General features: G+C 47.0%; 1 protein-coding gene across 1 annotated transcript in view; it reads right to left on the bottom strand.

Annotated features, from left to right (window-relative positions):
- Nucleotides 1-22,326, bottom strand: part of MDGA2 (MAM domain containing glycosylphosphatidylinositol anchor 2) — a 680,911-nt gene that overhangs the window by 400,897 nt on the left and 257,688 nt on the right. The window contains exon 2 of the mRNA XM_054971659.1: nucleotides 10,325-10,464. Within this exon, the coding sequence (XP_054827634.1) occupies nucleotides 10,325-10,464 (140 nt within the window). The remainder of the gene's footprint in view (nucleotides 1-10,324; nucleotides 10,465-22,326) is intronic.

The following is a 22,326-nucleotide window of genomic DNA, read 5'->3' as shown; positions in this document are numbered from 1 at the left end:
GCATGGCAGCACTATCTTACACAAAAATAACACAACTCACTTAACATCAGAGAATCACAAAAACACAATTGCTGTCAAAAGCACTTTATTTCTGTAACAGCTTTAGGTTACACAGTAGGAGGGCACAACAGGGCATGATAGCAATGTACTACAAAAAATAATACAACCCACTTCACCGTTTTTGACAGCAATTGTGTTTTTGTGATTCTCTGATGTGAAGTGAGTTGTGTTATTTTTGTGTAGTACACTGCTTTCCTGCTCTGTGGTGCCTTCCTACTGTGTAACCTAAAGCAGTTACAGAAATAAAGTGCTTTTGACAGCAATTTTTGGGGGTGATTCTTTAATGTGAAGTGAGTTGTGTTACCGATGCAGGCCCCGTGCTCTTCCTTTGGCTCGCCTCTTTTTCTTTCAGGGTCTTTTGCTTTCCTGCTCAGGTTGAACTGGGGAAGAAATGCATCTTGACTCTCAACTGTGTTCAAGCTGGCTAAATAAGCACTGATTCAGCTGAAGGGGGGTCGAAGGGGGGAGTTGCATACCAGTGCCGCCATGTTCAGAGTCTGTCTGTCTTCACTAAGCTTCTACAGGGGACCCAAGACAGATTCCAGATGCCACCCCTGGCAAAGGAAGCCTGCCTCTTCATTTTTTCCCCATAGGAAATAATGAAGAAAGATCAGCAGCAGCATGCTAACAATATGCTGCTCCTTCGCTTTCTTATGGGAGGATGGGGGGACCTGCTTTGGGGGGCCATAACATGGCCCCCCAAAGTCCAATCTGTCTGAAACTTGGGTGGTTGTTAGAGAAGGGTTAGAGGAAGGTCCCCACCAATTTTGGGCTTATTCGGTGGGAAAATGCCTCCTCCAGGCGTCCTGGAAGACGGAGGCATTTTCCCATAGAAAAAAGCCGAAAGAATGCCGAAATAATGCCGAAAGAATCCCGAAAGCCGAAAGCCGAAAGAGATTCTTGTTTCGGCTTTTGGCTTTAACGATAGAGAATCTTCTTTCGGCTTTCTACTTTCGGCTATAGCCGAAAATTTTTGGCTTGCACACCCCTAGTTATGACACTAGCAAAGGGATACTGAGCTATAGCAAGATACATTGTGTTCAGCAGAACAGAATCAAAACTGGCATGGATGGGGCTCAGACATGACAAGAGCAGGGGTCACTGGGGGAGCTGAAGCAGGATAGCTGTGAAAATTCCTACACTCTGCAAGGGGCTGGACTAGATGACCCTTGGGGAGTTCTTCCAGCTCTGTGTTTCTAAGGCAGACAGGAAGGGTCCCGGGATGGGTGGGTCAGGGGGCCCAATTCTTTCACAGCCGGTTTAGAATTGCTCCTTTGCTTCCCCTGAAACTGGACTCCTAGGAGTTATCCATTCATATGTCCTTTCCCATCTTCCAGTTGGTCTTTTCATTGCCAACACAGTTTGGTCCCCCAGAGCTGGTGCCGTCCACACGGCCCTGCCATTGCTTAGCAGCTTGTCAGTTCAGAGGGAATGGACTAGTTTTTAACAAGGGGCGATCTTTCTTTTGAGTCCCCCTCATTTCTCACACGCTGTTTCTAGGACATTCATGACACCTGCTTTCAGCCACCTCCATGGGCCTTAAGGGACATGAATAGTTCTGTCATCTGTCCGCCAAGTCCAATTTAATTTTGCTTTTCATTGAGCAAAACTTCTGCCTCCTTTCATGTCAGCCATCCTTTATAAAGCATCGCTTTATTGGTTGACCCCAGGGGTCTCGTCCAAGAGGGCTCAACAGAACGTTTGTCAATACGTGGCTATTTCTAGCAGGACTCCGTGGCTTGCTTATCGGGGAAGATCCCCCTGCAAGACGGCAACCTTCAGGCTGGTTGAAGGAGTTTCGTCTAATACCAGGTCTGGTCGATAAGGTCGCTTCCAAGCAGTTCCTTACCGCACTTCTGTGGAGGTATAATTGTTAAGATAGTGTTGATTTATGTGGCATCCTTCAGAAGATTCTGAAAAATTTATTTATTTCTCTCAAACTCGTGCCCTGAGGGAAAAAAGGGGATGCTCTAACTTATTTATCAGCAGAGCTAGCACGAACAGTCCCATTTGGGAGAGCATTTGGGTATCGAGATATCTGGGCTGTGGAATCCATGCTCCAGGGATACTGTGGATTTCTCAGCAAACTTGTTCAGCTGCCGAATTTCCTCTGTTTGACCTTCATGGTCAGAGTATGAGCGGAACAGGGATATGTTTGGATCGCATCAGGCAACTCAAGCAGCTGCCGAACAAGTTTGCAGCTGCCTGTTGGTCTGAAGCCGACTCACAGCTGGTGGGGGAATCAGCTGGGAGTCGGGTTCTGATTCTCCTCCACCCCCAGCAAAATAGTTACACTAAGAAGTTGCAAAAGGGAGAGGAGAAAGAGCTCCTTTCTCTTCCCTCCCCTCCAAGGAGGGCAGGGCCGGAAGCAACACTTCTGAGCTCTGCATTGCAAAAGGGAGAGGAGAAAGAGCTCCTTTCTCTTCCCTCCCCTCCAAGGAGGGCAGGGCCGGAAGCAACAATTTGGAGCTCTGCATTGCACAAGGGAGAGGAGAAAGAACCAGTGTGGTGTAGTGGTTAGAGCTCTCACTAGGCTCTAGGTAAGCGTGCCATTCCCCCCCCTGAGGTGGGGAATCCCCTGTTCCCACCCTTTCCCCCTCGCCCCCACTTACCTGGCCACCATGGGGGCACACTTCCCAGGATGCCCTTCCTGGGTGGCACAGCATGCCTCCCGGCGGTGCAGCATGCTCCCGCATGCACAGCAGCCCGATTCAGGCCCATTTGCACCTGCAGCAGGCCCAATTCAGGCCAAATCATGCCCCACAGTGGGCCAGTTTGGCCCCCTGGTGAGTGTGGGCGCACCCCCAGGCCATCCGTTGACCTGCGTGATGATAGCATCACTTCCCAGAAGTGATATCATTGTACAAGCCCGGGAGCGCACACACTTTATGTGCACACTAGAAGAAGGCTGGGGTCACTGCAAGGTAGGTGCCAGGCTCTTGATCTCCCGCCAGGGGAATCAGGCGACCTGGCAACCCTAGATCTGGGAGACACCGGTTCGAATCCTCGTTCTGCCATGGAAGCTAACTGGGTGACTTTGGGCCAGCCACACACTCTCAGCCTTACCTAGAGTGTTGCTTGAGGATAAAATGGAGGAGAGGAGACTGATGTCAAGGGCATTCTTCACCCCATGGCTTAGTAGTAGTGCCTGCCCCCCAAGGGGCTCATCTCTCTTCCACCAGGTTGAGAGCTTTCTCTGTGGTAGCCCCATCCTGATGGAATGTTCTGTCTGGCAGTATACGAGCGCCCTGCGAGGCCTACCTCGGTTCCACAGGGTTTGCAAGGTGGAACTATTTCAGCAGGCCTTTAGCCAGCCATGATTAACATGGAGTCTCTTCTAGCTGGTTGTTTTCCCCCCCACTAGATGTATTTCTGGGACCACTCAATTGCAGTGTTATGCTTTTAGTGTTAACAATTAATATTGATTGTTGTTTTAATTGTTTTTAATCATTTTGAACTGTTGTAAACCACTTCAGGCCTCATTCGATGGAGAGGTGGTGTAAAAATTTAATAAATAAACAAATAAAGTTGGGGTCCCTGTTGATAAGACAGGTGGGGTATAAAGGAAATAAGTCGATTAATAAATAGATGGTTGTTGTTGTGGATTTTCTGGGCTGTATAGCCGTGGTTAGGGATGTGCGTTTCGGCATTCAGAATGCCGAAAGAATGCCGAAACAAAAGTGTTTCGGCTTCTTTCGGGGAATGCCGAAACGTTTCGGGGAATGCCGAAACGTTTCGGGTAGCCGAAAGAAAAAAGCCGAAACGTTTCGGGATTCTTTCGGCTTTCTTTCGGCTTTTCTATGGGAAAATGCCTCCGTCTTCCAGGACGCCTGGAGGAGGCATTTTCCCACCGAATAAGCCCAAAATTGGTGGGGACCTTCCTCTAACCCTTCTCTAACAACCACCCAAGTTTCAGACAGATTGGACTTTGGGGGGCCATGTTATGGCCCCCCAAAGCAGGTCCCCCATCCTCCCATAAGAAAGCGAAGGAGCAGCATATTGTTAGCATGCTGCTGCTGATCTTTCTTCATTATTTCCTATGGGGAAAAAATGAAGAGGCAGGCTTCCTTTGCCAGGGGTGGCATTTTGCATGCAAAATGCCCCCCAGCCCTCAGGGGCCCTTCTCCCACCCCTCCTCCCACCCCCCACCAAGGCTCAGCCTGCTCCCACTTGGGGGGGCCATTTCATGGCCTCCCCAAGTAGGTGCTCTAATCTCTACCACTGACAGCTGGGGGAGGCTTGTGTTGCCAGGGGTGGCATTTTGCATGCAAAATGCCCCCCAACCCTCTGGGGCCCTTCTCCCACCCCTCCTCCCACCCCCCACCAAGGCTCAGCCTGCTCCCACTTGGGGGGGCATTTCATGGCCTCCCCAAGTAGGTGCTCTGCTCTCATCTCTACCACTGACAGCTGGGGGAGGCTTGTGTTGCCAGGGGTGGCATTTTGCATGCAAAATGCCCCCCAGCCCTCTGGGGCCCTTCTCCCACCCTTCCTCCCACCCCCCACCAAGGCTCAGACTGCTCCCACTTGGGGGGCCATTTCATGGCCTCCCCAAGTAGGTCCTCTCAGCCCCTAAAGTCCACCCCTTACAGCCCCACACAAACCCAATTCCCCCCCAGCTGCCACACACAGACCCAAATCCACCCCCACCTGCCCCACACCCATAACCCCAGGAACAGGCTGGCAAAGGCCAGCCCTCTCCCTTTGTTCCCTATGCTGGGAACTTCTAAACTCTCTTTCCCTGGGCAATTCTGCACAGCCCAGGGGTGCCACAATGGTGGGCACACTTCTGAGTGCCAGCTGGTCCCTGTGAAAGAGCACCTGAACCACAGACACCCTCCCTCAAATTCCCCCACCACCTACAGAGATGGCTGGCCAGCCAGCCCCATTGTTCCCTATGATGGGAACCAACTGCACAACAAAGAATAAAACAAGAACAACACAAAATAAAGTTTTAAAAAAATTATATTCTCCCTTCCAAAGTACAAGTAGGCAAAGCATTATGACACATTACACCAGCAGTCCCCCACACAGAAAAATTAAAACAAAACTCACTTCACATCAGAGAATCACAAAGCATGATTCCTGTCAAAAACACTTTATTTCTTGAACAGCTTTAGGTTACACAGCAGGGGGGAACACCAAAGGGCATGGCAGCACTATCTTACACAAAATAACACAACTCACTTAACATCAGAGAATCACAAAGCACAATTCCTGTCAAAAACACTTTATTTCTTGAAGAGCTTTAGGTTACACAGCAGGGGGGAACACCAAAGGGCATGGCAGCACTATCTTACACAAAAATAACACAACTCACTTAACATCAGAGAATCACAAAGCACAATTCCTGTCAAAAACACTTTATTTCTTGAACAGCTTTAGGTTACACAGCAGGGGGGAACACCAAAGGGCATGGCAGCACTATCTTACACAAAAATAACACAACTCACTTAACATCAGAGAATCACAAAAGCACAATTCCTGTCAAAAACACTTTATTTCTTGAACAGCTTTAGGTTACACAGCAGGGGGGAACACCAAAGGGCATGGCAGCACTATCTTACACAAAATAACACAACTCACTTAACATCAGAGAATCACAAAGCACAATTCCTGTCAAAAACACTTTATTTCTTGAACAGCTTTAGGTTACACAGCAGGGGGGAACACCAAAGGGCATGGCAGCACTATCTTACACAAAAATAACACAACTCACTTAACATCAGAGAATCACAAAGCACAATTCCTGTCAAAAACACTTTATTTCTTGAACAGCTTTAGGTTACACAGCAGGGGGGAACACCAAAGGGCATGGCAGCACTATCTTACACAAAAATAACACAACTCACTTAACATCAGAGAATCACAAAAGCACAATTCCTGTCAAAAACACTTTATTTCTTGAACAGCTTTAGGCTACACAGCAGGGGGGGGGACACCAAAGGGCATGGAAGCAGTATCTTACACAAAAATAACACAACTCACTTCACATTAAAGAATCACCCCAAAAAATAGCTGTCAAAAGCACTTTATTTCTGTAACTGCTTTAGGTTACACAGTAGGAAGGCACCGCAGAGCAGGAAAGCAGTGTACTACACAAAAATAACACAACTCACTTCACATCAGAGAATCACACAAACACAATTGCTGTCAAAAACGGTGAAGTGGGTTGTATTATTTTTTGTAGTACATTGCTATCATGCCCTGTTGTGCCCTCCTACTGTGTAACCTAAAGCTGTTCAAGAAATAAAGTGTTTTTGCCAGGAATTATGTTTTTGTGATTCTCTGATGTTAAGTGAGTTGTGTTATTTTTGTGTAAGATAGTGCTGCCATGCCCTTTGGTGTTCCCCCCTGCTGTGTAACCTAAAGCTGTTCAAGAAATAAAGTGTTTTTGACAGGAATCATGCTTTGTGATTCTCTGATGTTAAGTGAGTTGTGTTATTTTTGTGTAAGATAGTGCTGCCATGCCCTTTGGTGTTCCCCCCTGCTGTGTAACCTAAAGCTGTTCAAGAAATAAAGTGTTTTTGACAGGAATCATGCTTTGTGATTCTCTGATGTTAAGTGAGTTTTGTTTTAATTTTTCTGTGTGGGGGACTGCTGGTGTAATGTGTCATAATGCTTTGCCTACTTGTACTTTGGAAGGGAGAAAATAATTTTTTAAAAACTTTATTTTGTGTTGTTCTTGTTTTATTCTTTGTTGTGCAGTTGGTTCCCATCATAGGGAACAATGGGGCTGGCTGGCCAGCCATCTCTGTAGGTGGTGGGGGAATTTGAGGGAGGGTGCCTGTGGTTCAGGTGCTCTTTCACAGGGACCAGCTGGCACTCAGAAGTGTGCCCACCATTGTGGCACCCCTGGGCTGTGCAGAATTGCCCAGGGAAAGAGAGTTTAGAAGTTCCCAGCATAGGGAACAAAGGGAGAGGGCTGGCCTTTGCCAGCCTGTTCCTGGGGTTATGGGTGTGGGGCAGGTGGGGGTGGATTTGGGTCTGTGAGGGGCTAATGTGGGGATTTGGGTCTGTGTGTGGCAGCTGGGGGGGAATTGGGTTTGTGTGGGGCTGTAAGGGGTGGACTTTAGGGGCTGAGAGGACCTACTTGGGGATGCCATGAAATGGCCCCCCCAAGTGGGAGCAGTCTGAGCCTTGGTGGGGGTGGGAGGAAGGGTGGGAGAAGGGCCCCAGAGGGCTGGGGGGCATTTTGCATGCAAAATGCCACCCCTGGCAACACAAGCCTCCCCCAGCTGTCAGTGGTAGAGATGAGAGCAGAGCACCTACTTGGGGAGGCCATGAAATGCCCCCCCAAGTGGGAGCAGGCTGAGCCTTGGTGGGGGTGGGAGGAGGGGTGGGAGAAGGGCCCCAGAGGGTTGGGGGGCATTTTGCATGCAAAATGCCACCCCTGGCAACACAAGCCTCCCCCAGCTGTCAGTGGTAGGGATTAGAGCACCTACTTGGGGAGGCCATGAAATGCCCCCCCCAAGTGGGAGCAGGCTGAGCCTTGGTGGGGGGTGGGAGGAGGGGTGGGAGAAGGGCCCCTGAGGGCTGGGGGGCATTTTGCATGCAAAATGCCACCCCTGGCAAAGGAAGCCTGCCTCTTCATTTTTTCCCCATAGGAAATAATGAAGAAAGATCAGCAGCAGCATGCTAACAATATGCTGCTCCTTCGCTTTCTTATGGGAGGATGGGGGGACCTGCTTTGGGGGGCCATAACATGGCCCCCCAAAGTCCAATCTGTCTGAAACTTGGGTGGTTGTTAGAGAAGGGTTAGAGGAAGGTCCCCACCAATTTTGGGTTTATTCGGTGGGAAAATGCCTCCTCCAGGCGTCCTGGAAGACGGAGGCATTTTCCCATAGAAAAAAGCCGAAAGAATGCCGAAAGAATGCCGAAAGAATCCCGAAAGTCGAAAGCCGAAAGAGATTCTTGTTTTGGCTTTCGGCTTTAACGATAGAGAATCTTCTTTCGGCTTTCTACTTTCAGCTATAGCCGAAAATTTTTGGCTTGCACACCCCTAGCCACCAATTAACAAGCATAGAAATTAACTGTTTAATGTCTGGTGTTAAAGTTGCACTTTGCAACAGATGACCCTTGACCTGGTTATCGAGCTATGTGATTGGAGGAATCTTGCATATAGAAACAACAGCATAGCACAAATCTTGGTTCCTATTTTTTTTAAAGAAGGCAAAATGGGCGGGGAGGTGCTTTTGTCACCTGTGACGCGAGCTCATCTACCACCCACAATTGTGCTTTTTCTGCAGAATGTGAACTTCTGGAAGTGCAATGAAGTAGCGCAAGTCAAGGTGGTGCGTCATGATAGCAGGATTACAATGAATGGAACCACTGCACAAATCACATGACCAGTAACATAAAATGCTAACAGGCTCCCTCGCAGCCCCTCGGCAAGGCAAGAATTATTTGGCCCTGGAGAAATGCTACCCAATTTGTTAACGAGGCCCAATTCTGCAGCCTGACATTCAGATTGTCCTTTACAGTTTGCGAACCGATTCTTTCAGGTGGAATATACGCTTGCAAAAGAAAAATCAATTTTATCTTCTCTGTTTTCGTGTTGAACAAGATCTCCAATTATAGCTAAGTTAATAAAGCAAAAGAGCCTGCTCCTGCCTGCCTCTCTCTGATGAGAACATGGACTCTAAACCCCTGTTCCCTTCTGAATGGCAGCCTAGTAAGGTCAAGGCAGGTACACTCTCAGAGCAGGCACCTTGCATGATAAAGCACACAAGGGAAACTCTCCCGGGACTGCCCTTCTTGAGTCCCAGAGGAGGTACGGTTGGTTTTGCATATTTGAATGCTTCTAAGCATCGTGGTGTAAAGAGAGTAGGACATAAGCCTTACTGTGAAGAATTCTTCCCTCCCACTTCATCCTAAATGATTCAATTCAAAGAAGACAGGGTTGTCACTTACCCGGGGGGGGGGACACAAGATAACTCCCACCTAGAGATGGGCACAAACCGGAAAAAAACAACTATTTGGTTCATGGTTCGTCTAATTTCACGAACCACGAACTTTCATGAACCTGCCCCTGGTTCGCAAACCAGTTTGTTTGGTTCGTGAAAACATCACATCCAGGTCAGAAAATCATCACTTCTGGGTCAATAGGAGGTCATTTCTGGGCCAGCAGAAGTTTACTTCCGAGTCAGCAGAAGGTCTGCAGGAAGTCCCTCCCCTGTTGCCTAGGAAACTGATTGATTGGCACCAGGCTGTCTGCAGTGACAAACCAAAAAACAAACCAAACAAACCAGCCTAAAGTTCATGGCGGTTCGTCAGAAATGGGATCTGACGAACTGCTGGTTTGTGAACCACGAACCACCCTGGTTCGTGCTTAATTTTGGTTCGTATTTCGGTTTGTGCCCATCTCTACTCCTGCTCTACTGTCTGCCCTCGCTCCAGCGAGAAGCGGCAGGGAAATGTGGGGGCAGAACACCATCCTGTGACATTGCAACATTACTTCCAACCAGAAATGACATCACCGTGTTCTGGGACACTCTAGGATTCCATGAAACTCGGTGGTTTTTACCAAAATTTTGGTGAAATCATAGAATATTCTGCGATGCTGTGATGTCACTTCCTGTTATGTGGCTGGAAATGATGTGACATTGCAGGATGCCATTCCACTAAGTCTTTGACCCTTCCCTGTCTCCCAGGGGCTGGCAACCCTAAAAGAATGTGCCATTCTCCACCTCCACCTCTGAACATTTCATTCTGCTCTAAATAAACAGCCAAACTAAGGACACTTATGGTCTTTCGAGAATTACTAAATAAGATCTAGTATAGTGTAAATCTTTACCTTTAAAATTAATATTAACAAATAAGAAGAAGAATTAGAATTTTGGAAGATAAAAGGGATTGCAGTTTTGTTGGAAGTCAATATAGAGAAAGGTGTGGGAAGGAGATGGGGAACATATGGAGAATTAAGGGGGTTATTAATGGTATGTAACAATATATATTGTATGTTAACCCATCTAAAAAAAATCTTTTACAAAAATAATAATAATAATAAACAGCCAAACTAAAGCTTCAGACTTCTCTATACAAACAGGCCAGTGTTCCCTGCAACGTAGCAATATTCTAAATCTACTGTTTGAAAGAGTCTTGCCAGAACACAGCCAGCTCTATCTCAGGATGTGAGCAGGGACTCCCACGAGCCAATTTTGTCCACTTTCTCACGTGCAGAGGACCTGGAGAGACGCTAAGGGCATTTGGAGAGAAATCGAGGGAGTCTGTGTGTGGACCACACACATCACGGCACGAGGCTCACCTGTGGCCGGGGGTGGCCTGTCACCAAGCACGTCAGCTCCAGCGTCTCTCCTTCGCGAATGGTGTATACTCGTTCTGAGTAGCGTTCCTCCTCAATGTTGCAGGCCAGACCTGAATGGATGATTCTCACCGTGGGAGGGGCTGTCAAACCAATCAGAAAGAAAAAGTCATCAGAAAAGTGTGCCGTGTGCGCGCTCACTCAAAGCATGCATGTTTCCAGAGGTCACTTCACTGACATGGTCTAGGAAAGTGGGAAGAGCAAGACCAGGGGTGAAGCAGCTGGCGTAGACACGACCCCCTCTCTGCACACAGACACACACGCACAAAGCAAGTTAAGGGTTGGTGTGAGCTGCTCTCTCTCTGAACTGCTCACACATCATCAGCTCTCTGTATGGAACCATGAGGACAAGAAACCCAACTGTATGAAAGTCACATTGAGATTTGGAGATGTTTCTGACACACGATGCACTGAGATAACAACAACAACAACAATAATAACAACTGTGCTTATATACTGATCTTCTAGACAGATCAGTGCCCCACTCAGAGAGGTGAACAAAGTCAGTGTCGTTATTATCTCCACAACACAGCTGGGGAGCTGGACTGAGACGAGGGGCTTCCCAGCTGAGCTCATGGCAGAGTGGAGTTTGAACCAGCAGAGTGCTGATTCACAGTCCAACCACTGAACCACTGTGCTACAGCAACCCTTAATAATGATAACTCTGCTTAATGTACCTCTCTTCAAGACATATTAGAGTCCTACTCAGAGTTGAATGAAGTCAGTGTCATCATTATCCCCACAATGCAGCTGGGGAGCTGGCCTGAGAGGAGTGGCTTCCCCAAGGCCACCTGCTGAGCTCATGGCAGTGGTGGGATTCAAACCAGCAGAGTGCTGTTTCACAGCCCAACCACTTAACCACTACAATACAGCAGCTCCTTTAGGGTTTTGTTGTGCTGGATCAGGCTCATTCACATGTTCTTTCAACAGTCAACATGACACCTCAAGGCAATTCACAAGCAGGGAAACTCCAGCCCAGCCTGAACACGCACATAAACATACAGAACTGCTTTATACTAAAGACCAGTTTTGTCGACTCAGATTAGCAGTGGCTCCCTAGGATCTCAGGTGGAACCCATCACTTACTACCTGATCATTTTAGCTGGAGATGCCGGGAATTGAACCTGGAACCTTTTGTATGCCATGCAGATGCTCTGTCATGGCCACAGCATTAGGTTTTTGCAGAACTGAGCATGTGTGAAGGCGCTGCCAATTTAAACTGGCTGGCAGCCATTTGTGTCACTAGAGACTATTTAGATGAACACCAAAGATATGTGTTTATTAAAACACAGCATTTACTGATGGCTGAGCTATATGATTTGTGAGCGAACTATTTAAACAATTGTCTGCTGAGCAAAGCAGTTATACAGCAAGGATAGGGAGGTAGTAGGCCTCAGTTGGGCAGCATGAGAACAAGAGTTGCCAGCCTCCAGGTGGTAGCTGGAGATCTCTCGGAATTACAACTGATCTCCAGGCAACAGAGACCAGTTCCCCTGGAGAAAATGGCAGCTCTGAAAGGTGACCTCTATGGCATTATACCCCACTGAGGCCCCTCCCCTCCTCAAACCCCACCCTCTCCAGGCTCCACCTCCAAAATCTCCAGGAATTTCCCAACCTGGAGCTGGCAACCCTAGTGAGAACCCACATGTGCAAAATGGTTAGTAAGGAATATAGTGAAACAACTTGTCAAACACTCACAAACAGACTGACAAACTTTCAAACTGATAGTCAAAAAACCATGTGTCTGTTCACAACGGATAAATGGGGCAGGAGCCAAACTGGCAGGTACTCAGGCATAGCCAGTCTCGTCCACTCATTCTTGGTTAACTTGTAATCGAGCCAAGAGATCCAGCTTGCGTCTCTTTTGGACAATAAGGTTTCATTCTCATGGAAACGATCAAACCTCAGCCTAACCTACCTCACAGAGTTGTTGTGAAGCTAAAATGGAGGAGAGGGAAACGATATGAGTCATGTTGGGTCCCCATTGGAGAGAAAAGTGGAGTATAAATGAAGTAAAACAAATACAGCCGCAATCCTGAGTCACATAATTTAATACCTATTTATTTATTTATTTATTTATTTATTTGTTTATTTATTTATTAATTATAATAATAACAACAATCGATTTATATACCGCCCTTCAGGACAACGTAAGGCCCACTCAGGGCGGTTTACAAAGTATGTCATAATTATCTCCACAACAAAACACCCTGTGAGGTGGGTGGGGGCTGAGAGAGCTCTGAGAGAGCTGTGACTGACCCACGGTCACCCAGCTGGCTTCAAGTGCAGGAATGGGGAATCAAACCCGGCTCTCCGGACTAGAATCCTGTGCTCTTAACCACTACACCAAACTGGCTTGGCTTACTTACTTACTTACTTACTTACTTACTTACTTACTTACTTACTTACTTACTTACTTACTTACTTACTTACTTACTTTATTTATTTATTTATTTATTCATTTATGAAAATGACTATTACACCTCCCCAGAGACCCTCTTGAGACAGTTCTCAAGGTTAAAAAAAAAAGAAAATCCTAGAATATAATCACAAAAAAACAAACATAAAAGTTATTCATGCTGGCAGGAATTCAACAAAACATCCGCAGAGTTCGTTGCCAACTAAGCAGTTTTCCGTTAGAGGAAGGACCCTCGTGCACATAGGTGTGCTTGCCACGTCCCACTTTGAAATATCAATATGGGATGGACTTTTGTAGTAGCACTGGCAGATGTCACGAGGTTACCTGGCTCAAAATGGCAGCCACAGCTTTGTAATATTATGCAGTCGGATCTGTTCAGGTTAAGCTGCAATTTCTACACAAGCGCAGACATCACTTCCCTGAGGACCCAAAGCAGCTTACATCATTCTTCTCTCCTCTTTTTTATCCTCACAACAACCCTGCAAAGTAGGTTAGGCTGAGAGTGTGTGACTGGCCCAAGGTCACTCAGTGAGCTTCCATGGCAGAGGGGGGATTCGAACCTGGGCCTCCCACATCCTAGCCCAACACTAATCATTGCACTATGCTGGCTCTCAGTTTTCCCTCCTTTTCTTTCCCTGGTTAAAGTACGGCCAAGTTGCAAAAGACATGTGGAAGGAAGTCACACAGCTGAGTTGTGTGGTGGCCACTGCTAGGCTTGGCCAAGTCATGCAAGTTCCTCAAGGACAGGTGGGAGGGAAGTAGAGGTGAACTAGGAGGTGAAAGCTGCCTTGGAAAGGGCCCTTCCCATTCCCCCCTGCCTTTTATTGACAGAAACCAAGTTTTGGAAGGCTGGTAACATTGTTGGGGTTACCTAGCAACTGCTTCAATGGCCATTGAGATCTCAGAGGGCATCCATTATTTAAAGGTACAGACACTGCTTCTGTTATGGGGGGGAGTTAACGCCCCTCAGTGTATTTTTTTGTTAAGATTTCAGATTTCTCTGGAAACCTGGGGCTTTTCTGAGGTTTGCAGAAAATCTGTCTTGTCTGTCCACAGCCCAAGATTCTGGATTTAAGTATCCAGTGATGGAGCCATTTTGAGAATTGGCTATATTGATGTAAGAGGGGGAAACAATGTATGCCGGCCTGAGATCCCTGGTCGAGTGAAAATGTGCAAAATAATGTATGCAGTCAGCAGGAACATTGACAGAATGGCCCTGATATGACACTAGGACCTGAATCCAGAACAATCACCACTGACAGACAGACTCCTATTTTCAGTATCAATTACAGGAGCAACCCAGCAGCAGGAATTGAGTCCAGTGGCACCTTAGAGACCCACAAGATTTTCAGGGTATAAGCTTTCGAGAGTCAAAGCTCCCTTCTTCAGATACCAGGAGCAATCCAGCGATCTTACAGTCCTCGCATCTGAGAAAGTGGGCTATGACCCATGAAAGTTTATGCTGGGATACATTTTGTTAGTCCTCAAAGGTGCCACTCCAGTTTAGTTTTAGGTGCAATCCAAGGTGCCTAGCAACGGAAAGGCTGATCTGTTCACCCTCTCAGACCTAAAGTGTATTAAAGACAAGAGAGAATCTCCATTCCTTCAACTGGGGGCATGGCCATTCCTTCTGCACCCACAGACTCATCTCTGCCACAAAATTGAACAGAGAAGCCCCGCTGGAAGGGAAGTTCTAAACTATATCAGCGTCCCCATGTATGCTAGCAAGTAGCGGATCAGGGAGCATCCATCATAGTTTTATTAATCTCCAACAACCCCCTGAAGGAAACTTTACTTTCTTAATTTTAACTCAAGATATTTCGGGCTTAATTTACAAAAAATTAACTTTTCATTATTGTTCTTTTTTATTGTACATACAGCTCGGATTGTATTATCTTGCTCATTAAGCAAGCAAAGCATTTTAATGAGGGCAATAAAATTAAGCGGCCGGTACATTGGGACCAATCCTAGCCTCTCTTTATGTACACCAAGACCAAAAATTGCATTGCCATCCATGGGATATCATGTTTGTTTATTTGGGATGCTTGTGCATATTGGGGAAGAGCTCATTTTTAGGAAACCTTATTTTCAAAGACATTTCTTTATTAAGCAAAAAAGAAACAATGCTTTCCCCCTCTATTTAGGGTTTCAATGTCTGTTAAGTAGAATAACTGACTGCTGTCGAAGCAGAATAGACTTTTTTGGAGAGGTGCACACAAGTTAAACCCCCAAACAAGCAGTGATTAAAAAAAGCCATCTCCTGTATCTCAAGACTGTATACATTTGGAAGAGGAGAGTCGTATGAGAATCCCACATTTCAACGTTTTTACATCAAATCATGGAAATTATTTTTCCTGTTGCTGAGCATTGGCTCTGACTCACAAAGGAACCAGGTATAATTCCACACCTGCACAATCTGCCCTTTGTGCAGCATAGCACACCCTCTGTATTTTGGTGACATTACAATCCGTTTACACAATAATATCCAGACTATGATCATCTGGCATGAAACCCAGTTGTTCCATTGAAAATGACAATTACAGAGCTTAAAGACTACAAAGCTCATAATGCAGTGTCCACCTATGAGTGAAACATGCATTTGCAGAAATCTCCTAGGCCTTCAGAAAATTTATTTTGTGCTGAAATGTCCATGACCAAAAAATGGGCCTTCAGGACCTGGTTACTCCAGTCAGCTTCCCATCTCTCTTTTATATACCCAAATGGCATCGATATCCATTAGTATATGCAAATGACAAAAACTGTCACAGATACACAGCCATTTCCCTATTATCTGTAATATTTCTCCAATTGCCTGGCTATTTCGGTGGAGATAAATTCTGCCTGACATTTAGCCTGGATCTTGCTTCCTGCAGTTTCAAAGTATACAGAACAATTGGCTGAGAGAAACAGTTGAGCGAGAAGACGGAAGAGATCACAGTCATTCGCCACAATCAAGAGCCCGGCATACAGCTCCTGTCGTTTCAATTCTTCGCTTTTTATGGTTCAGGAGATTTCGCATAATTACCAAATGTCACTTTCTTCCCACCTCTGGAAATAATCATCATCGGAGTTCCTCCTGAGAGAAGTCGGCCAGCATTAAATGCCAGAGGAAAGACGCCAGTCACAGACTTGTCATGGCATTTATGTGGCTGGGTGGCATTTGGGAAGAATTCGTCTCCTTATTATTCCTAGTAAATGCAGCAGGAAAGAAGCCATGAAGATTGGTTCCTTGGGAGTAAAAGTTCGGCAGATACAGAGTGGACAGCCAAAGATTCATTCTACTCAGTATGAGAAGGCCCAACCCCCTCAGGGCCCCTTACTTTGGCTCCACTGCCCACCCTCGACTTCTCATCCACCACCACCCTTCCCAAGTCCCCGGACCGACTACGTTTGCTAGCTGACATCTTGTAAATAGCACCGTATTTATTTACCATGGACGGACAAAACGACAATGAAGTGGGTACTACAGATCAAATCAAGCCTGAATTCTCCCTAAAAGCTAAAATGAGAAAACGGAGGCTATCGTACTTTGGTCACCCCATGAGAAGACAAGATTCTTTGGAAAAGTCAATAATGCTGGGAAAAGTGGAAAGCAGTGGGAAAAGAGGAAGACCCCAAACGAGACAGCTGGACTCAATAAAAGAAGCCACGTCCTCCAGTTTGCAGGATCCGAGCAAGTCTGTTAATGATAGGATGTTATGGAGGTCTTTCATTCATAAGGTTGCCATAGGTCAGAGGTGACTTACACACACACACACACACACGCGTGCGCGCGCGCGCGCGCGCGCGCGCGCGCGCGCGCTTATTAACTCCATTGACACCCCACTTTTCTCCCGTTGTGAAACTCAAGGTAATGCCTACAGGGTACCAAGATCTACTGAGCTCCAGCACAGGCCCTGCATCACACATGCTCCAGCCCTGGGACCTTCCTGGGATGTGATGAACACATGCCCTCTTTCCTTTGGCTATGGGTTCCTTCCACAGGAGGGGCTTGGCTCAGCGGCAGAGCAGGTGCCTTGCATGAAGGAAACCTGAGTTCGCTTCCTGACATCTCAGGGTAAGAATCTCGGGTGGATTTCCCTCTGCTTAGCAGACTAGAGGGCTGCAGGCAGCTAGAGCAGACAAGACTAAACTTAAGGGGTCAACTGGGAATAAGGCGAGTTCCTCCACCCACTTCATTTCTCCATTTGGCCTTTCATCTCCAGTTCCTTGGCTCCTTTGATTGCAGCTTTCCTCTTCTATCCTTTGGCTGCATTTGAAGTTTGAGCCCTTTAAAAAAATGAAGAAAGCACGCAGTTTGCCTCCATTTTGTTTCACGCTGTTTTCCAATCCATCCTTAAACCTGAAGAATTGGGCATCTCTTAGTCTTGGTTTATTCCTGAGTACAGAACTCACAGCCAAGTAGGGCTGCCAGCTCCAAGTTGGGAAATTCCTGGAGCTCTGGGGGGTGAAACCTGGAGAAACCTGGAGAAAGTGGAGTTTGGGGAGGGAAAGGACCTTGGCATGGCATAATGCCATAAAGTCCATCCTCTAAAGCAGCCATTTTCTCCAGGTGAACTGATCTCTGTGGCCTGGAGACCAGTTGTAATTCCGGGAGATCTCCAGCCACTTCCTGGAGGCTGGCAACCCTACAGCCAAGGGGGTGAGGGAGGGCACCCAGGAAGCCTGAAGTTGAATTCAGTGAACACGCAGCCAGGAGATCATCACTCCAGTCCATGTGCCACCCATGTTTTTTACTATTGTTTGTATCGAAGGACCCCTTAACTGTAGGTTTTTTTGTGTTTTAGTTTTAAAATACAATATTATAGATGCTTTTAATTGTTTTAATGTAAACTGCTTCAGGCCTCGTTTGACAGAGCGGCGGTATAAACATCTAATAAATAAATAAAATAATTGTTGGGTCAAACGCCCTCAACTGGCCTGGCATTGAATGTGCAGCTGTTGTTGCCCACCCCACCTCTTGTGCCACATCTGAAGCTCCTATTAGCTTCAGAGATCTGAAGAAGTGAGCTGTGGCTCACGGAAGCTCACACCCTACCACAAATGTTGTTAGTCTTATAGGTGCTCCTGGATTCTTACTTTTTTCTACTGGGATCTGAAGAAGTGAGCTGTGGCTCACGGAAGCTCACACCCTACCACAAATGTTGTTAGTCTTATAGGTGCTCCTTGGCTCTTGCTCTTTTCTACTGCTAGAGACAGATGAACACAGCTACCCAGGGCTTTTTTTCTGGGAAAAGAGGTGGTGGAACTCAGTGGATTGCCCTCAGAGAAAATGGTCACATAGCTAGTGGCCCCGCCCCCTTATCTCCAGACAGAGGGGAGTTGAAATTGCCCTCCGAGGTCAATCTCAACTCCCCTCGGCTGGAGATCAGGGGGCGGAGCCACCAGCCATGTGACCATTTTCAAGAGGTTCCGGAACTCCGTTCCACCGCGTTCCTCCTGAAAAAAGGCCCTGCAGCTACCCATCTTGATACATCTGAAGCTATGAGCCCTGAAATATTCTGCCCCTCTCCTGGGGCGGGAGGGAAGGGATGGATGACTCACACAGCTCCGCTACGATAGCATCTCCTGGAATGCAGGAGGGCAGATCTCTGTCCGTGACCTTGGAGAATCATTCCAGGCACAGCAGGATGCCCCGGGCTAGAAGCAGCAACCTTGACCCGGGATATGCAATGACACACTTTTAGAATAAAAGCCTGTGCCTGGACTATTTTAATGATTTTTTAAAGATCATTATTGATTTTATGGTTTTGTGATCAATTCACTGTGTTTTATGAATGTTGTTAGCCGCCCTGAGCCCATTTGTGGGGAGGGCGGGGTATAAATCAAATCAAATAAATAAATAATAAAATAAAAGAACCAGTGCACCCCCCCCCCGCCCCGGCCAGCCCTTCAGCTTGCCATAAAAGTTCCCAGTGGGCCACTACTGCTCGAGACCAAACAAGTCCCACCAGGACATGGTGGGGGCAGGTTGACCCACCAGCTCCTTCTGCAGGGCTGCTGGCCCACAGGTGGAGATGCCAGAGGAGGTGATGGGCAACACGTTGTCCACTGGAAGCTCTGCAGAGGCAGCTTGGCTGACTGCTCAGACATGGAAACATCCCAATCTGCCCTGGGAATGGAGCCTCCGGCAATCTGAAGTCCCCTCGGCTGGGACTGCGCCTGGTCTGTCCCGGGGGTTCCCTGGCCTGCGCCCAGGTGGCAGGGCTGCATACAAGACTGCTAGCAGCTCCCTTCAAGAGTCTCTGACTGTCGCCCTGTGTGTTCGGGAAGCCGCTTCAACAGGCTTAGCAAACCAAAACATGCTTTAGGCAATTTGTTGATGTGATGCAACGGCTGAGCGGAGAAACAAGCCAATACATCTTCGGTTTTCTGTCTGGGGAGCCCTCAAAATGCCGCTGAACTAAGAGACGGAGGCAGGTGTCCAGATGCATTCGATGGGAAGGGGACAGAAGCAGAACGGGGGCACCAGTACGGCAGATGCGGGCGACGCAAAAGTCGGTTCCTTATTTCACCGTGGGGAGAAAAAACAAGGCTGTTAAGACAATGAATATCACAGCAAGGCTGGATGCACAAATACACAGAGCTGAAGTAACCAGGCAGGTGACTCATTTGTCCTTGTCCCCAAGTGCTTCCGTTCCCCCATCGAGGCTAAAAGCTGGTCTCTTGCGATGCTTCGGATTGCCAGGCCCTGGGGCTCGATGCTGGGCTTTCAGCTCCTATAAACAGCTCAGTTTGCAAACTCTGGGCTGGCTTGCTAGCAAGGGAGCTCGGGGTGACTTCGGAGCTCGCCCCGGATTACATTTTGATCCCGCCCTTCCACCCAGGAACTCAAGGGGTGTACATGGAACTCCTGCCCACTAACTTAGCCACATCACAACCCTGAGAGCCTGGGAGGCAGTGGGTTACTTTGCCTGGGGCAACGAAGCCCCTTATCCAGTCCTACCACCAGCCTGCCTGGCCTTGCAAGTTACTTTCTGACTTTCCCAGTGGCTTTGCCATTACCGCTCAGTTTGTGTCTTCTGTGACACCTGGTGGGGGTGTGCCCTTTTGATGCTGCCCCTCCTGTCATGTGTCATGCTCAAAGCAGCATGTGGAGTTCTCACCTCCTCCATTTACGACTCACACAACCAGGAGAGGGGCATGCTGCAAGGGAGCAACTAAACCCAAGAACAAAAGAGGCGCCTCCAATGTGAACACTAAGCTAACAGAAATGAGGGCCTTCGTTTGTGGTTTCCACTTCTGTTAGCAAGAGAGCAACCGACATAAGGACACCCAGTGGGATTCATGGTGGAGTGGGGATTTGAACCAGGGTTTCTCCAGTCCCAACTCCCTAACCCACTTCAGAGGGTGTTTTGTTGTGGGGATAATAATAACATACTTTGTAAAGCAGGTGTTTTATTAGAAAGCTGTGTTAATTTATTGTGATTTTATCTTGTATAATTTATCTTCTGTTGTAACCCACCCTGAGCCCGCTTGCTGGGAGGGCAGGATATCATGATCATCATGATCATCATCATCATCATCAATAATGATAATGATAACGATAATAATAATGATGATGATGATAACGATGATAATAATAACAATAATAAACAACCACTCTGAGTGGGCATTAAGTTGTCCTGAAGGGCGGTATATAAATCAAATGTTATTATTATTAGAAAGCCAGTTTGGTGTAGTGGTTAAGAGCAGCAGGACTCTAATCAGGAGAGCCAGGTTTGAGCCTCCGCTTTAAGCCAGCTAGGTGACCTTGGGTCAGTCACAGCTTCTCGGAGCTCTCTCAGCCCCACCTAACCTCCCAGGGTGATTGTTGTGGGGATATAAATAACATACTTTGTAAAGCAGGTGTTTTATTAGAAAGCTGTGTTAATTTATTGTGATTTTATCTTGTATAATTTATCTTCTGTTGTAACCCACCCTAAGCCCACTTGCGGGGAGGGCAGGATATCATCATCATCATCATCATCATCATCAATCATCATCATCATCATCAATAATGATAATAATGATAATGATAATAATGATAACGATGATAACAATAACAATAATAAACAACCACTCTGAGTGGACATTAAGTTGTCCTGAAGGGCGGTATATAAATCGAATGTTATTATTATTATGAACTGCTACCTCTTATTGCATGCAGGGCGGCTGCTGGTGCAGTGCGGATGGCCCATTAAAGCCAGCTCAGGCTCCCGCATCAATCCTTTTCCAGCAGTAATTATACTTAGTGTCACACCTGTGCTGTGGAATGCGCTGCATAGCTAGCTTTGCGCCAGAGTTTGGAATCCCTTTTTATTTTGAAATGCAGTTTAAAACGGCTTTTGGCCTTCCTTTTCCCCTCCAAAGGGTATAAATCTACAAATAATAAAATAAAAATCAATAATGAGTTTCCATCTGCTAGACAACTAAGCTTGAGGAAGTGTAATTCAACAGCCAAGATCCAGCATTTCAAAGACATGTGGGTTCTCCTGAGGATCTCCTCTCGGTCGTTGTAAGTCTCCTGTTCCACAGGTGTAATGGTTACAGTGTAGCGTAGAAAAGATCCAGTCTGGAGTAATGGTTAGAGTGTGAGCCTGGGATCTGGATGGGTCACTCTAGTAGGATTGCAATGACTAGATGGCCAAGCTGCAAGGAGCGGAGTGGGGTGGGGAAGGAATAGAAGCATAGAGACTTACTTTAGTCCCGCACATGGCTTACGGGTAGAAACATCAAGCAACTCTGGCCTGGGAACCAGCATGTGCAAGATCTTAAAACCGTTTTCCTCCCAGAGGCAGACAAACAGGCTTGAAGGATCCTGGCACCAGCAATTTGATATACCAATACAAACACATCAAAGACACAGACCCGTCTGAAGACAACCGGGGGGGGGGGGGAATGTCCTTTTATATCAGCTAGAGCATCTTTTCCCCCACAGCCTCCTTTGAACTTCCACAGCCTCATTTTTTGTCCTAGAAGTAAATATGTGCATGTACTGCCTGTCACAGGTTGTACATTTTTAATGCTCATTCAGCCGGAAGAAGCCGTGCAAACCAGCTGAAAGGGGAAATCTAACCTCTGCCTAGCACTGGGATGGCTTCCCTCTAACTTAATAGATTGCCTCCTGATCTACTTTGCAGCATCAAATTAGATCAGGCTGCACCAGGAGGGGTGGGGACGCAGAGCTGGGATCTGATTAGCTGTTTGTTTCCTTCTGGATTTGCTATTAATTAGGAACGCTGGCAAAGGTGAGGCTGGAGGTCAATGATAGACCACTAGCCCAGACAAATTCTGAGATTCTGGCAGGCGGTGGGGACCAAAGTCAGCTGTGTTAAGGAGAAAAATCAGAAAAAAAATACCCCAAAGTCTGGAACCCGTGTAAGGATGTGCACCTGAAAACAGATCGCTGTTTACCAGCCCTGCAACCACTAGGGGGAAAAAAAGGAAATAATAATGAATGTACTCAGGATTGTGTATTGGCAATGACTTCACTGAAGACACAATCAATTAAATTAAGAGAGAGAGAGGGAGGGAGGGAATCTGC

The sequence above is a fragment of the Eublepharis macularius genome, chromosome 2 (assembly GCF_028583425.1).
Source record: "Eublepharis macularius isolate TG4126 chromosome 2, MPM_Emac_v1.0, whole genome shotgun sequence".
Classification (NCBI taxonomy): domain Eukaryota; kingdom Metazoa; phylum Chordata; class Lepidosauria; order Squamata; family Eublepharidae; genus Eublepharis; species Eublepharis macularius.
This window is presented reverse-complemented; position numbering and strand designations above follow the sequence as displayed.